The 17,472-nt window shown below is 36.7% G+C and overlaps 1 protein-coding gene across 1 annotated transcript; it reads right to left on the reverse strand.

Annotated features, from left to right (window-relative positions):
• Positions 1–676: 676 nt before the first annotated feature.
• On the reverse strand, positions 677–16,754 carry LGSN (lengsin, lens protein with glutamine synthetase domain). Its single transcript, XM_064411351.1, has 3 exons — positions 15,674–16,754; positions 5,096–5,274; positions 677–3,413 (listed from the first exon to the last, which is right to left on the reverse strand). The coding sequence occupies exons 1-3, from the start codon at positions 16,752–16,754 to the stop codon at positions 2,214–2,216; spliced, it is 2,460 nt and encodes an 819-aa protein (XP_064267421.1). The 3' UTR covers positions 677–2,213.
• Positions 16,755–17,472: the final 718 nt, after the last annotated feature.

Here is a 17,472-nt window from a genome sequence, read left to right on the forward strand (position 1 = left end):
AAATTTGGGACCCACTAGCTTCAGACTCCATCTGTTAACTTTCTAGTTAAAAAAAACCCCCAACATTTATTTGCCAGAAACATGAAATGTTTCCATTTAATCATATATCAATGTCTTTTCAGAGTATGAATCATCGAGGAGTATGAGTCATTACTTAGAAAATACCTGTAGATTTATTTTACTGTTTTACCTTATCTCATTATAACTGTTTATAACTTGTAGAACATCAGTTCTGGGCACCTGAGGTTTTTTGGTTTATAAATAATGGATTTCTGTCAATCTAGCAGGTAGTTGGACATATACAGCAAGAGGTTTAGGTATGATGTTATTTTGTCAATGTTGTGATAAGAAAAGTTATGGATAATATTTGTAGTATATATAATAAATTTCATGTTTATTAAATTCTGTTATAGATGTCCATCATATATATTTTTTAAAGTGAAGGTATACAGTGACAGGTAATTATAAATCTGAGACAAATGAGGAAATGCCTCATTACCCACACCAACAAATAACTTTTAATATGTGACTGCTGGGACTAAATATTAAGTATGGTAAGTAAGCTCTCTGAGCAAGAGAATAATTTTTATGTGTGTCTTCTTCCAAGGGCTTATGAAAACAGTAAGTAACCAGAAAGAGAAAAGACAGATTTCCAGAGCCCCTGAAGAAGAGCTTGGACAGCAAAAGAGAAGATTTTTTTCAAAATGAAAAAAATCACCCACCAATCATAAACTGAGACATGGGAATTTATCATGTTTCTTTAGATTATTTATTTTCTCTTGCTACCTGAGTATAAAATGAGTTCTTTGGAATCACACAAAAAGCTTTAGCATACCAGGTGCTACATTTCAATTACAACACTTTGTAGGGGAAGAATGGCAGATCCACCAGTAGGCAAGTAGCACATTCCTATTCACACCTTCCTAATTCTGCAAGTTGATAGAGGCATTGACTGAGTCTTGTTTTTACTCCACTGATGTCCAAACTTTCACTCACAAATCCCTACACATAGATCAAAATATTGTGACAAGATAAAGAACACCAGAAATCATTGTTAATGCAGAGGTGGTGCAAGAAACAAATGTTATCTTTAATAATAAAGGATGACAGCAGCAACAAGAACAAAGAGCAAATCTAAACCCTACCTCCTGCTATTACTAAAAATTATTTTTCTTTACACCAGCTGCCATTTCTAATTTTAGGATTGGGTCTTTTGTCCCTCTATTTTAACCATGACTTTTCAGTCTCTGAATTTGCATCTTCAATCTTTCTTCCTGGTTTCAACTTACTTTTTCTGCTCCTCTCCTCAGTCATTTTCTGCATGCTTGATAAATTGATACGTTTCTCAATAAAGTACAGTTTAAGCTCTAAATTCTCTGGTTTTCTTGCCTTTTTTATTTTTCCTCATTTGACATTTAAATCTGAATTAACCCATTAGCCATCAAAACACAAATAAAACCAGCTCATTTTTTTATTTCACAGTGGCCTGACACTGCCGCCTTTTTATGGATGATTCCCTCTTCAAGTCACAATTTGATTTCTTTTAGTATCTTTCTTAACTATAATTCTTGAAAACTCCATTCAGGAGCAGAAGTCATGATGTATAGATTATTATATAATCCATCCTGATTTTTTAATTTATGTCCATTAAGATACTAATTCCTGCCTCTACAGGTTCTATAGCCTCAGTCCTTTGCCCCTCTCTCTAAAATGTTAATTGTTCTAGTTTATGTTTTAAATCAAACTCATGTTCTTTTGGTTTAGCAACCCATCAATTACTGAATAGGCTGGAACAAATCCCATAACCAAGCTGAACACAAAATTCCTTGCCTTCCACAGTTCTAAACCCCACCCCTCATCACTCTCCCCATTACTCCCATTTTTTCTGCATTTTATACACTCCTGTTACTGTTGTTGCAGTTGCTCTTCTTCTCCATTTCACCTTCTCTTTTCTTCTTTTCACCAGCAGGCCTGCCCAAAACAACTCCACCTGTTTTTTAAGAGCTTGTTAATGCTATTTCATTAATATATCAGCTTTGTGCTGCCATGAATATATATGGACAATTAAATATAATTACCATGTGCTATACAAAGGAAGGGGGGGGGGAATCCCAATGCTTTAAACTTTTAAAAATATATTTAAAACTAATTTAAAGAATCTGAGTCATTCACTATATGCATTTACACAGCACCACTGCAGAAGACTGCTCTTTCTAAATAAAATATCCCAGGCATTTATTCCTTTCACTATCCATTTCTTCGGTTTCTAACTCATAATGTTTCATGGCAACAAAGTATCGGATAAAACTTTCGCCTAATGCTTCCTTAATGCACGAGTCTTTCTCGAGGGCAACCAGAGCATCTTCTAGTTTCAGAGGGATAGATGAGTGTTTCAGATCACCAGTGTGATTTTCCTCTTCAAGCATATCATCATACCTGAGTCCTCTCTTTACTCCATCTAGACCTGCAGCAATAGTAGCAGCAAGGACCAGGTACGGGTTTGCTGCAGCAGAACTTAACTTATTCTCTATACAAGTGCCTTTTCCACCATGACATTTGACATTAAAGGCACAGCTGTTATCATTATACGCCCATTTTGCATTTACAGTCTCTTTTGATTCTTTACTGTATTTAGAATACGACTTCCGGCAGCTGGTGGTAGGAGCCATCAAGCAGCTGATAGCTGCCGTGTGTGCCAAGAGACCCGACAACCAGTTTATTCCAACCTCTGAGAGCTCTTCCACTCCATAACCAGCAGAAAACAAATTCTTCTGGCCATTCAGATCCCACAGGCTGTGTGATAGAGCCCCTGAATTGTAGAATCCTGATTCTGAGAAAAAGCTAGCCACGTAGTTATACTTCTTAGCCACCTCTTTAAGGCCTGTTCTAAATGTGAAGGCACTGTCAGCTGCATCTAGACCAAACGCTGGATGAAAAGTGATCTCCATTTGCCCAGGCCCACTGGAAGAAGAAAAGCTTTCAATGTTGGCACCAGCGTAATACATTCCTTCAATGAGCTCCTGAATAAAAGTCTGGTCATGGTTATTTAGTATCGTGGCTGCAGGAAAGGATATTGTCTTTGAATTTACAACCTCAGTAATGCCATAAATACAAAATTCATAAGTGAATGCAGACTGCAAAGAAAAGCCACTGTCCTGAAGCTGGCTCAGCTGTTTCTTGGCAATGTGCCTTGGGGAGGTCATTAGTGGGGTGCCCAGCACGGTGAAGGAGTCACATATCACTCTTGCAGTCTGCTCAGTCCAGGGTAGTATTCGAAACGTTGATAAATCAGGGTTCAGAATTATGTCACAATTGAAATTGGTTGCATTTATGTAATCTAATTCATTATCTTTAGGATTCAGCGTCAGTTCAAGGTAACTTCTGGGCATGGCAATACCATGAATTGCTTTCTCCTAAACACAGAGCAGAATGACATATTACCAAACTAGAAAAGAGCTCAATGGTATTTTTATGTATGTAAAAGACATAAAATTCAGATTCTCAGGTAGAACAATGATATTTTCATAAAAGAACACTAAAATGCAGTGATCACTGACATGAAGGGTTAAGAGCCAGTTGCTGTGTCTTTATAAAGCAGAACGACTTTCTGCAAGATTGGTATGAAAACTGTGATGTCAATGATGAATTTGTAAATTTCCATAAAAGACAAAAAATTGTTCAACATTTTTCTTGCATGATGTTTATATAATTATGGGTATCACCAGTTAGGTGCACACTTTGCAAGTCAGACTTCTATCTACAGTTAGTCTATTTAGCTTCCATACCCTCTGACCATTTTTTTTATGTAGACCCAAGTGACCACACAAGACTCATATCAATTCAATTCAGGTTGTAACTTCTATTTAAATACCATTTTTCAGATGCAACACTTAACAGAAAAAATCACACTTTCTAGACTTAAAAAGTTTGGGGCAAAATGCAGGGAACCACTTACAGGTGAGAAAAATTAATAATTATACTTTATTCTCCATTTGAACAGAAAATTTCAACTGATGAAAATGAAATGCAGGCAAGACCCCAAGAAAGGATCATCTACCTTCAATCAAGCACCTTTACAACTTCCCTTACGATCAAACATTTTTCTGATGAAAGCTGCAATTAGGCCAAGCTCTATCAAGTGAAATTTGGCTCATATTTACATCTTACCTTTATTCTTCTAAGGGAAAAATTTGTTATTTGTGTGAGCAGAGGAGAGAGAACAAACCCAGAAAGGGGAAAGCTCAGAGCTGAAAACAGCCAATTTTGCGTTTTCATATGGAAACTGCATATGGTGGCTTCTCTTAAGAAAGAAAGAAAGAAAGAAAGAAAGAAAGAAAGAAAGAAAGAAAGAAAGAAAGAAAGAAAGAAAGAAAGAAAGAAAGAAAGAAAGAAAGAAAGAAAGAAAGAAAGAAGTCTGTCTTCTTTTAAGCAGGTGGCAGTCAACAGTATCAATGTGTGACACCCATAACCAAAACTGCACACTCTGGTGAGCCCTGCTCCAAGATGTCTAAGCTGTCCCTTTGGCACTGAAAAAGGTGTCAAAGGTGACTGCCCCATAGTAGTACCTCTCCCTCCTTGAGCACTGCTACCTAATTTATTCTGCTTCCTAATTGGGTTTTTATTCCCTAAATTATTCCTATAGCAAATATTGCTGTTAAATCATTGTGTGACTCAGTGGTATTTTCCTATCTTATTGATAATTTTGACATTTCTCATAAGTAAAATTATTTTATTTTCAGTCATTTTATTTCTTTCAGTGTTTACTCCTTTCTTGTTTGCAATTTAGAGATGTTTGGCAATCTAAAATGTTTATAATGTGTTTAATCTGAAAAGATATTTCTGAGGGAAGAGATTATTAGAACTTCAAAGAACTGAAATTGTTAGCCTTATCTAATTAGATTACTATTTGGAGGAAAAGAGGAATAAATGATTGCAGCGATGAAAGAAGTCTAGATCCTTTGGAAACATGAGCAAGGGGAGGGAAGAGATAATTTTTTCTAAGTTGGAGTTGTTGCCTTCAGTATGAAAAAAATATATAATTTAAGGATGGGGGCATGAAAACACATAAAGGTAAAACTGGAAACCAAAAACTTACTTGAAAAAATCGAGAAGGAACATTCTTTGATCTTGACACACCATGGAGGTCTATTGATTCAAATCTGACAAACTGCACGTTGTCCCTGGCCATCTGCTGCTTAATAAATTCAATATGAGAGAACAGGTAAAGGAGAGTTGGGTTTCCGAGGCCGTTTACGTCAGGGTCTCTGTTGAATGCTGGAAGTGAAGAGGAGTGTTCACGTCAAACAAAATAATGAATGCTGGAATAAGGCTCTCTGAAAAAGTGCAATAGTAGAAAATTGTGGCATGGGGTGTAAAAACAGAAATGACAAAAAGGTATGGATCATGAAAGAGTTTTGCAAATAAGCATGTATTTTTCCCTGACATCCTGTAAAAAATTCCTTTTTTTTTTTTTTTTGGAATGGCCTGTAATTTAAACTTTTTTTTCAAGTTATGAAGAGAACACATGGTAAAACCAGGAATTTATGAGGTTTGTTGAGGGTTTTTAGGAGCAAAAGCAGTAACTGGATACCTATTTCCCACTGAAAACTGATAGAATACAGGAGCTGTTTCTTGAATGACTTTGTAAAGTGTGTTGATAGGGAAACATAACAAAAAAGGCACTTGTCTTCTACTAAACCTTTCTTGAGGTCTCTTGAGGAGGATTGCTTTCTTCTCCAGCACAGGCAGTGACTTTTAAGAGTAGTTTAGGTATTTATACATTTGCTGTTATGGAGTCATCAACTGTGTTTATAGTGTAGGGCACTATAAACTTCTTGACATGAAGGCAATAACACCCGAGTATAACTTCTATAATGGAGCAGAGAGATGGGCACTTTCTCCAACCTCAATCTCTCAGCCTGCTTTTCTTTGGAGTATCTATGCATTGTTTTTATTCAAGTTAAACTACATAAGTAATTAACTTCCACATGGTACAATAAACTAAAACCTAAACTAAACTAAACCAAGAGTAAAATTTTATACTAACAGGCAAAAAGGGAGGGGGAAATATATTTCTTTTCACATTTCTGGGAGAAAAGTCCTCCATTCTTCCTGAGGATGTGCACAGATGAATTTTTGCAGACATTTCAAATCCACCGTGAAAGATCACCAACAGCAAGCATTCACCGCCAACCTTCAAGTGGAAGTTCAAAGCTTCATGCTGAGGCACTCTTAAGGTTGCTGGGAGCATTCCTAATCTCTCCAGTAGCAAAGTACCCAAACTAGAGCAGATGTCCTCTAGCAGCAGCCAGCAGGCACAAACACAGCTTTTTGACCTCTCCTTTGGGGCAAGTAGGATGGCCAGTGGCAAGGCTGTAAGAAGGCTCACCAGCAGGCCCAGCACAAGGCTGTCAGAGTATTCCCTGAGAAGGCCACAAATTCATCAGTAGTCACAGACTTCTCAGAATCTTTGAGTATTACTGGAGCATTCTCTAGCTTACGTGGTAAGGAGGATACTTTAGGTAGTCAAGTAAGAAAAAGTTAAGTTATAATAGTGCTTCATGAGGAATGGCGGCTGAAAGCATAGAACAAAATATAAGTAAATAGGAGAACTGAGGAAAAATTGAACAGAAAGAAAATAATTTTGTCACATTTACTTCTCCTCATGACATCTTTCTCTTTGGCCGGTTTCAGCTCTAAATTCTTTATGAAAATAGCTCTTTTATCCTAATGTCTTCTATAAACACAGGGGCAATATGCCTTTTAAAAGATGAATATTAAATAATGACGTGCTGTTTAAATGTTTTGTATAACACTCACTCTGTTGCAGCTGCTGCCAAAACACAAGAGCAAGCAGGGAGGACTGGCCTTGCCTCCCCTATGCCATCAAGTTATTTGAATACCACTTCAGTCATCCTGTCGTGTTGTTTTACAATATATGGATTTACTGGCATTTACCAGATTTGACTTTTTATGAACACAACCAATATTTAGAAGTTTATTAAGAGGTATAAACTGTGACTGTTTAATAGTTTAACAGAACTTTAGAAGATTCTGAAAATCTTCCTAAAGTTTATATCAAGATATATATTTTTTTTTTACTCCAGGGACAGAAATCTGAGGTTTTTACCTTTAAAGCAGTGCTCAATGCCTTATTTTACACATGTTTCATTTCCTTGGCAAAGATGGTAAATATTTCCTGCCAACCACCTGTCACACTGAGATTTTTGTCTTTGTATTGTTCAAAGAAAGAATTGGCTGACAACATTTGACATCAGACTACTTTTAATGTAAATTTTGCAAGTATTTCTTAAAATGTCCTGTTGTCTGTTAATGTTGTCTGAAATTTAACAGAAATGTTTTCTGTTAAATTTTCATCTACTGAACAAATATTTTTCAGGTAAAAATATAGGAATAATGAAAAAACGCAACTTTAATTCTGATCCAATTTATTCTTTAAAACAGTATTCCTGAGAGATATAGACTCTAGAAATCAGTATCTAAGAAAAACACAAGTATGTCATATTATTGATGCATAAATTAATTTTAAAAGTACAGCGACAAATATACTTAATTTAAACATCTGCCAATGGCAGATGATTTTCCAAATTTTATATATGTGTGTCTTTGAGCTAAAGTTATTGAAATAAATACATAATTCCATACATGAACAAACATTAACAGAAAATTTATAAGCATACAATTTTTCTAAAGAACAGTAAGAAAGAAAAAATTAATAACTAAAGGAGCAAGAATTTGTCTTCTGCAGTTAGACTTTTACAATCAAAGATACAAATTTTTAAGTTATGAGAATAAATTGTATATATGGGTCTAGTATTAGTCTAGAATTAATCTATATACTCATATAGACACCCTGCTAGTCAAAAGCACTTATTCATCTACAAGCGCCTTTTTCCAAAATTTTTTAGAAACAACAGAAACAGTCATGCAGCTTTCACACATTTTTTAGAGATCATCTTTTATATAATTTTCAGATAAGCTTTCTCATTGAAGTAATGTTTCTGTAAATTGTAAGATAGGTAAAAATGTCACCTCTGATTGGTTTTGGAAATATGAAAGGGGATTTGTTTCTTAAGTAATAATCAGTGAATAACTACTAACTGCTCACTTTTCTACTGTGCAGGACCCAAAATATATTTTCTTGGTAGCCACCAAATAAATCTCTGTCAAACTACATCCATGATACCAACAATTGTTAAAGTTTGGAAAAGTATAGTAGGGAACTGAGTACTCTGTCTTTACTCAGTTCATATAGTCATTATCCAGAGCATTAGTTACTAGAGGTAAAGTAGATAATACATATTTGACAGGCCTAGCTGATTTAGAATCACAGACTAAAAGTTTTACTTTCTTCTAAGGGAGGATTCTGTTCACAAGTGTAACTTTTTATCTAGATTTCTGAGTGCCTAGAAATAAGGGTTGCTTCCTTTTAGTTTCACTAAATCTTGTTAAAGAAACATGTAAGTTCAATGAGATGCTCAAATTTTTGTTCATATTTTCATTTTAAAAATCAAATAAAAAATCCAAACTGGCCATCTTTCTTTAAGCAAATCATTAAATATCTACATCAGTTTGGCAGGACACAGGAGAGAACCTAATGTTTGTTTGTTCTGCCTGCATTTCCCATTTAAGTTACCACTGAGAAACAATTGGTAATATTCCTGTTTCTACTGTAATTAGTCCAAAATATCTACAAATAAAAACTATCTTCACATATTTAAAACATATTAATTGAACAAAATTAAAAAATATTACCAGTAGTAGTAGTAGTAGTAGTAGTAGCAGAAGAGAGGTGCCATTCTTAGGTTATTAATATTTAAATCATCCAGATTGCTAAGAGCAGCTAGAGCAAATAGTTGACATCAGCTTTCCCTTTTCAGCAACAGAAAAGTGCCAAAACTGAAGAAAGTGCACATCGCAGATCAATCTCTCATTTTCAACTTGTTGAAGGGCATTAAACTACACCACAACTCAACCAAACAGTTTCTCAGTTCTAGAAGAGGCTACTATGTTAGAAATCTAACACAGGATGCTCTGAAGATTCATATTTGACCCCTTTTACAAAAACAGATACATTGTGTTGATGGAGCTCACTAGAAATGAGTCCCACAGGGTAATCACACAACTACACTCTTCTAAATCCTATGGAAATTACTGACAGAACCAGTTTAAACATGTCTGCTCTTCCTTACAGTACTCTGGTTTGTATAGTTAGCAACAGCCAGTTTACTTTTTTTTACACAGCATGTTATTTACTGTTCTCACTTTTGCCTTCAAAACCACTTTTGTTTCTCAAACCTTATATGACAGCTTTTCCTATAGCTGATATAATTCTTATTGCTACTTTTCTATCCTCATCTGGTTTTTTGACATGGTAAGTAAACATGGGTTGCACTTGAATGCTCTACTGATGTAAACAGTCATCAGAAGCATCTTAGGTTGAAAAAATACACAATTTCCAGTTCTTTGTCACCTAAAAAAAGTTTCGCCAAAGCCATTTGCTGATTAGATTTCTGCAGTAAAGCACATAAAAAGTTGTTTCCTACCTTGTATTTTAACTCACCTGTGAGACTCTTAACAGGGGAGCCTGTTAGCCTACTAGAAACTCTCAAAGGATACAAGACAGTAAAAATATTTCCCCAATCAGTTTGACAGTGAAATTTTAAATTCATTTTTTTCCAATCATTTCTTTGTCACATGACAGTCTGCTTTCTTTTTTAATTAATTGCAAAGCAGGCTTTTTACTGGCATGACCATGGAGAGGCTCAGTATTTCCTTGAGTTCTATAGCTAATTTAGAGACACTTATAGCTTCAATCAGCCATGGGTTATTCTTTCTAAACTGTATGACAACAAGATGATGTAGCTTCTGAGAGAAGATACATCTTCAAGAGTGAAATGCAAAGTATATTTCTATCTCTCAATAAGTGAAAGATAAAATAAATAACTTATATTTTTGTACATTCCATGATATTTTATATAATAATTGCAGTGAATGAGAAAATCATCACAGTTGTGTACAAAATTTAGAGGATTTGAAAGCAAAATATGCGGGTTTGTGAAAGAAATTTAAGTTATGTTATATACAATGGAATTACCTAACTGATAATCCTAAATAAGATTCAACTACACTGGCCTATCTTTCTTCAAAATTAAAAATAAAATTTGGATTTATGGAGGAATCACTGAGCAAAGTTGCATGAACCGAGGCGTACACTGTTGCAAACTGGGAGATCCCTACTGGTCTAAAAATATTTGTCCTAATTTAAAAAAATCAGGAGAATCATAGAACATTTTGGGTTGAAAGAAACCTTAGAGATCATCTAGTTCCAGTGCCTATGCCATGGGCAAGGACATCTTCCACTAGCCCAGGTTGTTCAAATCTCTATCCAACCCGGCCTTGAACACTTCCAGAATGAGACAGCACTATGCCTAAGGGGAAGCAAGGTTAACTAGGGAAGAGACTTTCTACAGTATTGAAGGTAAGGACTAAACTTTTCATTAACATGTTGTAGAAGGAGAGGCAGCCATAACAAGCAAAGAATGCATTTCCCTTACACTAGGTCCAATCTAACAATTTTTGCAGATTTGCAGAAGAATTACTGTCAGAATACACCTCTTTCTCACACAGATATGCCATGACTAGCTTACAACAAATACCAGAGACAGATGAGTTGAATCTCAGCTGAAAGAGGATAAAATAGATCAGAATGACTGGATGGAAGTCCTGTCTGAGTATTTTTCTTTTATATAAAGAGGAAAAATGGGAAATCATACAGAGTCACAGAGGAGAAAGATTTCATCTATTAGTATGAAAGATAATGGACTAAAGAGTTTTTGGTTGCTTTGGTTTGTTCTTAGAGCTTGTTAGGTAAAAAAAATAATAGTCAGTTGTATACAGCTTAGTTCGTAAATAAAAATAAAGAAAAATACCAATTTTCTTTTTCAACAGAAAATAAGGGTAACCAAGAGAGTTTAGAAAGGAGCTGAGCTTCAGCCCTGCTATGCTCCAACTCCGCTCAAAACATAAAAAAGGAGAGAAAAATGTTGTTGAACCACAGGTAAGACATGAGGGAGAAACATGGAGGAACAGTATATCTTTGATTCTTCACTTTAGGAGAGCTGATGGCACAGATTGTGTAAAACACAAAGCAGAAAAAAGTACCAAGTGAAAAAGACAGTCCTAAGTCCCAAAGTAAGACATTATTATGCTGCAGGAATTACAGCAGAGGCAGTGACTATGAAGAGACCACTTATATCCCCTGATTGTCCACCTACAGCTCCCAAAGAGCCTCCATTTCTATTTCCTTGCGACTGACTGGATTTACTGAGCAGAATCAATGGGGGCAGACACGTCTCCTCCTGGTGAGCACAGAGAACAGTGAAATTTGATTCAGAGTTTGTGAGCACATTTTTCTTTGTCAATGGAGAGAAAAGACTATGCTATTTCTTTGCTGAAGGATTCGTAATTCTGGCCCTAAATGTTAGGTAGCATCATTTGTTAGTGCCTCATTATTAAAAATAAGAGCTTTGAACAAGTCAAGAGTAAGAATATGAGGTTAATACTGTAGTAGAAAACAAGATTTCTTGTAGGATTGATGAAATCCACTTCCAAATATGAAATACAGCCTGCTAGTATCTTCTTGATATGTTTTCCTTTAAAAAGCCAAGTTAACAAAGGAACTTAGTGTTTGGGGTCAGCACGTGATTCTTGAAGCATTCAGACTTTCTTGTACACTTGAAATTTCAGCAGTCTCTAGGTAGCCACTGGTGCCCGCAGTCATAGCTGAAACATATTTTTTTTCTTCAGTTTCCTCTCAAGCAGTTCTTGGTCTCATGTTGGTCATGTTTACATGGCCTTATACTTGTCATATACTTGGGAATATGAGTCCTGTTGAGAGGACCTGCCCTGGGAGCTGTTCTGGATGCCCAGCTCTGCAGTCTGCACTGAATAGATTTTAAAACATTTTTTATCCTGGCTACCGACCAAGACACGCAAAGCAAATTTGAAGCCTCAGGTGAGAGACTTATTCCAGTGCTTTGCTCACCTACAGCTACCTGGGGGTCATGTAGTTTCCTAAGGTCCAGAAGAGCAATTTCTCGTCAGCCTGTGTGATGTCACCAGGCTCAGTTGGTCCTTCTGCCCACACACAGTGTGTGTGGCTGCTGAGGCCACCTGCATTCCCTGGCTCTGGGAGACCACATTCCCCTGTGTCAGAGGGGATGATACACCAGGACTCTGGGGTATCATGATCCTTGTGTGCTTCATATTGCTTGAATAAAGTTATTTCCTCTGGCCTCCCCTCTGGCTGCTACAGTATTAACATTCTAATTTAGTAGCATGCAGAGCAGCACGTGACAGGATTTCAGTTCAGATAGGTCAATACACACCTGCCTGATGTGCTATATACACAATACCTATAGCACACATCCTGTGTGCATGTGCACACCATGAATGGTTATTTAATATTACATACATCTTTTACTGTTATTCTTATCCTTTACTGTTTGGAATCATCCGTCTTTTTCTCACAAGAAAAAGGCATTGAGCAGCTTAAGGTGCACCTGGTAATTGATGACTACACACCAATTTGCAGAATTCACATCATTATCAGATACAGACACTTGGCAAATAAAATTCCTAAATTCAGGTTTGTGCTGTCAGTATATTCACCTAATAAGCTGCATGTCTTCCTTCCTTCCTTCCTTCCTTCCTTCCTTCCTTCCTTCCTTCCTTCCTTCCTTCCTTCCTTCCTTCCTTCCTTCCTTCCTTCCTTCCTTCCTTCCTTCCTTCCTTCCTTCCTTCCTTCCTTCCTTCCTTCCTTCCTTCCTTCCTTCCTTCCTTCCTTCCTTCCTTCCTTCCTTCCTTCCTTCCTTCCTTCCTTCCTTCCTTCCTTCCTTCCTTCCTTCCTTCCTTCCTTCCTTCCTTCCTTCCTTCCTTCCTTCCTTCCTTCCTTCCTTCCTTCCTTCCTTCCTTCCTTCCTTCCTTCCTTCCTTCCTTCCTTCCTTCCTTCCTTCCTTCCTTCCTTCCTTCCTTCCTTCCTTCCTTCCTTCCTGTTTTAGCTTTACCTTCAGTTCCAGTTTCTCTGACATTGTTCAACATTTTTCTTACTAACCCAAGTATCTGACATGTCTGCTTTTTTCTATTATTTCTTCCCACACCCAAGTACTTATTTCACAAAAGATATGACAAGAAATGGACAAAATGCATATCAGAATTTTGGAAAAAATATATGTATTTATTATTTTAGAGAGATGTTAGCCATGTAACTAAAATGACTGTATATAAATCCTCTGATGTACTCTGAATCATTGATGCTCAGCTACATATTTTAACCTTTCTACTGCAGATCTCTAGAGATTGTCCCTTAACTGTGTACTTTTATAACAGTAAAGTATATTCCTGTTTTGGCCATATCTCAACACTGAATGGATCTGAAATATAACCTCTTGTAATTCTTCCAAACATTTGGGAAGAAGTCTTCTGATTTGAGCAAGTTCAAGGATTTGAAAACTTGCAAATCATTGGAGATTGTATTTCAGATCTACTCAAAGTCAAGACATCTTTAGATCCAAGACTTCAGTTACTTTGGTAACTGAAATATTTAACATAATGCTTTAGTCCAAAAAATGAAACTATTTACAACTTTATCTTATTAATCAATAAATTACCACAGGAAGCAACGAAATACTCTTTAGGCAAAGGTTCATTAGACAGTGCAGAAATTTATCTGAAACATTTTTTCTTAAGTTACTGAAAGTATTCAATGAAAATTAAATTTTGAACGCATACAGTTCTTATTAAGCAGGAACTATTTCTGTGCATTCTGTTTACTAGTTGAAATGCACAATGAGGCCTACAACTTGTTTGGTTAAAGCCAAATGGAATTCAAACCTCATCAGATTCCAAAATGTTTGCTATTGAATACTTTCTGATGAGACAAAACAGTTTTCTCCCAGCTCCTCTCATAGTTAGTTCTCACCTGTCGGTCTCTTGCAGCCATTACTACCACCAGTCATACAGGGCAGGATTAATCCCAGGTAGCTTTAGGCATCTCAGAGCTAGACAAATGACCTAAACTAGTCACAGTGGGGCTTCTTCCCCACTGAGTGGAAATATACACCCACCTTCAGAGATCAATTTTTCATCCACCTCTAATACCTCTTTGAAGACAAAATGCCTCTCTTTACTGACTAGGTAAAAAGCCTGGGTTAGCTACTTCATGGTGAGTGGTGACAACTGGGTTGAAATCTCCTGTGGAATCTACAATTAAGATCATCAGTTCCCTCTGCCTTGTAAGTGGTGCTATGTTTTAAAATATACTTGCTGGTTTTGCAGACAATGAGAACACAGTAGTATTAAAATTTTAATATTGGATTTTGCTAGCCTTTAACAGTGTGAAAAACAATGTAGTCTGGAAAGGGAACAGCATCAAGGATAGGCTGAGAAATAATTCTCTAAATTTCTTATTCTAATAGACATGAATAGAGAGTGGTTCAAGTGTGAATTATCTTTTCAAAGCTTTGTATTTCCCATGCAGTGCCTTGAGTAAACACTGATACTGGTCATGGATTTCTTTTTCAGACTTGTTCAAACTGGTTAGTACAAAATGTCTACCAAGAAATCCTGCTGCATCTAATAACAATTGACATGTTCAAATGGTCTGTTTTCAGAATGTCTATAGCATGGTTTCTATCCATCTGTCAGGACACTTGAAAAACAACAGGATAAATTAGTATTATTGTAATTATTTAATTGCTATTATTATATTTTCTTACATAGTTAATATTGGATAAAGTATTTTATCAATTAAGAGATGCATATTTCTTGTATTAGCAAGATAAGTCAAAAGGCAAGATATCTGTCCTGGAAAGCTGATAATATGATCTTGGACTGATGCTCATGGAAATGTATTAAACTCATATTCATACAACTGACAAACTGGTGTTTTTGTTCTTCCTGGAAACAGAGCAACAAACTGTTCAAACCCATTACATTATCACAGCTAATAATGCTTTTCAGTTTGTTGATCCAGCTAGCCCAGAAGCTTTTACAAAGAAATCACAGACTATTAGTAGAAATTAATTGTCTCTAAAAACACTTCCATAATGGACTAACTGAACAGCATGAAAATAAGTGGAAGTTCTCTCTGCCTCATTTGCTTTTCTTCCCCTATAATTTACAAGAGATGTTTTTGCATTCCAGTCCTCTCACAAGACAAATAACTGAAAACACCATTCCTACATGAGAAGAATTTCTACTGCTGGAAATGTTTTTTTAAAAAAGGAAACTCCAAGAAGTGCAGGTGCCATCAGAGCTTTGCGGTATGTAGCAGAATTTTGGGAAATACTGCCTGCACTCAGTTTAAATGAGGAAATATTTCTGTTTTAGTGAAAAAGACATGACCATTTGTGCATGAAAGTTTTTGGCAGGTGGTTGGGCTTTATAAATACCTTGCTTTAAAAAAAAATAATAATAAAAAGCAGCATAAATATAGAGAACAATATCCAATCCATCCTGATCACACAGAAACCACAGGTATCAGTTCTCTCTTGCACTAGCTCTGACTTAAATTTGCAGCTTAGCAAAACACCACAAAACAACAGGAGCATTTTTTTTAAGGGGAGAGCAGGTGATGTTTAAGTATCCTTACCGTCAAGGCCTGTGGAGGAGTCAAACTGCACCTCAGGAGCTGTGCTGTTTGCAGGTGTAGGAGCTGCTGGAAGTCCCAGAATAAGGTGATCCACATTGCTTCCCACTGGTTGCTGCTGATCAGAGCCGGCAGAGCTGAGGACCAGGACAGTTTTGCTTTGCTGCCCCACTCCCTCCTTGTGGAAGCTGAGATATTTTTGCTTTTTGTCTCCAAAATGGGGACTAAAAGTCTCAAAGGGCAAGCCCTGCTTGTCAGCTGCTTTCTCCCAGGGTTTCAGATTTTTCTGAGCAAAAGTGCTGCCTGTCTTACCACAGAAATTGGGCCCATGAGAAGGCAGATGACCTTCACTCAGCAGGTTTTTCAACTCTTGTAGACTTTGTTTAGAAATGCCACGTGCCCCCTTGAAGGACTCGCCAGTTCGGCTCCCTGGTATGGATGTAGCACTTCCCAGGGAGCCCATCTTTGTCACATGAACCTTGACAATGTTTTCTTCCATCCCACCCCGTTCTTCTGGCTTACCCCCTGCCTGCTCACTGTGTTTGTCCCTCCGCACTGCCTCCATGCAGTCGCCTTTCTCTGCACCCCTCACAGACTGCGCACCTGTGGGCAGCTTCATCTGAGCTGCTGTATCTGTTTCCTCATGCATTTTTCCCAATATTCTTTTCCCAGTATCAGCAAGTTCCTGGGTTCCTCGTGTTTCTCCACACCTGTCTTCTTTACCATCGCTGCCAGAATTGGAATTGTCATGACCTCCTTCATCCTTTTGTGCTGAAGGAAAGGCAGTGGCGTTTTGGAGAGACTGCTCTGATGGCAGCTCTGAGCAACCAGTGGTTCCTTTAAGAGGAAAAGGATCTGGCATTTTTGAGGTGTGGGACAGCTCCATCTTCTCATTTTCTAAAGTAGGAACATATTTTGTAGGACCTTTGATTCCCTTTTTCTTTCTGAAACCACATATATTGTTGCCATCAACTTCATCATTGTCACTCTCAGATGTGTTCTGTAACCAGCAATAAAATATACAACCAAACAACATGCATGAATGACACAGAACATGGCAACGGAGCACCACCACCTGCGGCATTCACCTTGTAGTACTTCCACTACTTTTGATGATGGAAGTCTCAAAAGTGAATGCTTTTTTGATCTTTAAATATATCACAAAATTCTTTTTCTTATGTTTTAGAACAAAATTGGAGAGAATACCTTCATAATACTGCTCTTAGGCAGATTTAGTAGATTATAATACAAGACATACTACATTGTGAGACATCATTTACCATACGTGTCCTTCAAAGTTGAAAAATGTATTTCAGTACTTACAATTAAGTATATTCATGGTCATATTAAAAGTATTTGTATTTATAAAGGAAATTTATTGCCCTAAAACACAGAACACTGGCAATTCTTATGAGTATGAGGATTGAAATGTGAAAATAAGCAGCTTTTAAATGAATTTCAGGACATAATTTGGACCGAACTTTTAGAACAGTGTTCAAAAGGAAAAACACATATTTGGATGTTTAAACAGGAAAGAGCCCAATGTTTACCTTTACATATGACATTGATATAACTTATATTGTAGTGGTCAGAGCAGATTTTAAAATGGGTATAAACCTGTGGAAAAAGCGGAAAAAGGGAGCTATGAAAAGTAATGTGCTTGCATTATCCCCAAATAGATCAAGTGTCTGGATCACCATCTCTCCTAAGTATCCTGGTCCTACCTAAAGTGTGATTAATTTGATTGTAACAGGGAAAGGGGCCGGAAATCAAAACCAGACACTGTCAAATTAAAAAAAATA

Source organism: Passer domesticus, chromosome 3, assembly GCF_036417665.1.
Source record: "Passer domesticus isolate bPasDom1 chromosome 3, bPasDom1.hap1, whole genome shotgun sequence".
NCBI lineage: Eukaryota > Metazoa > Chordata > Aves > Passeriformes > Passeridae > Passer > Passer domesticus.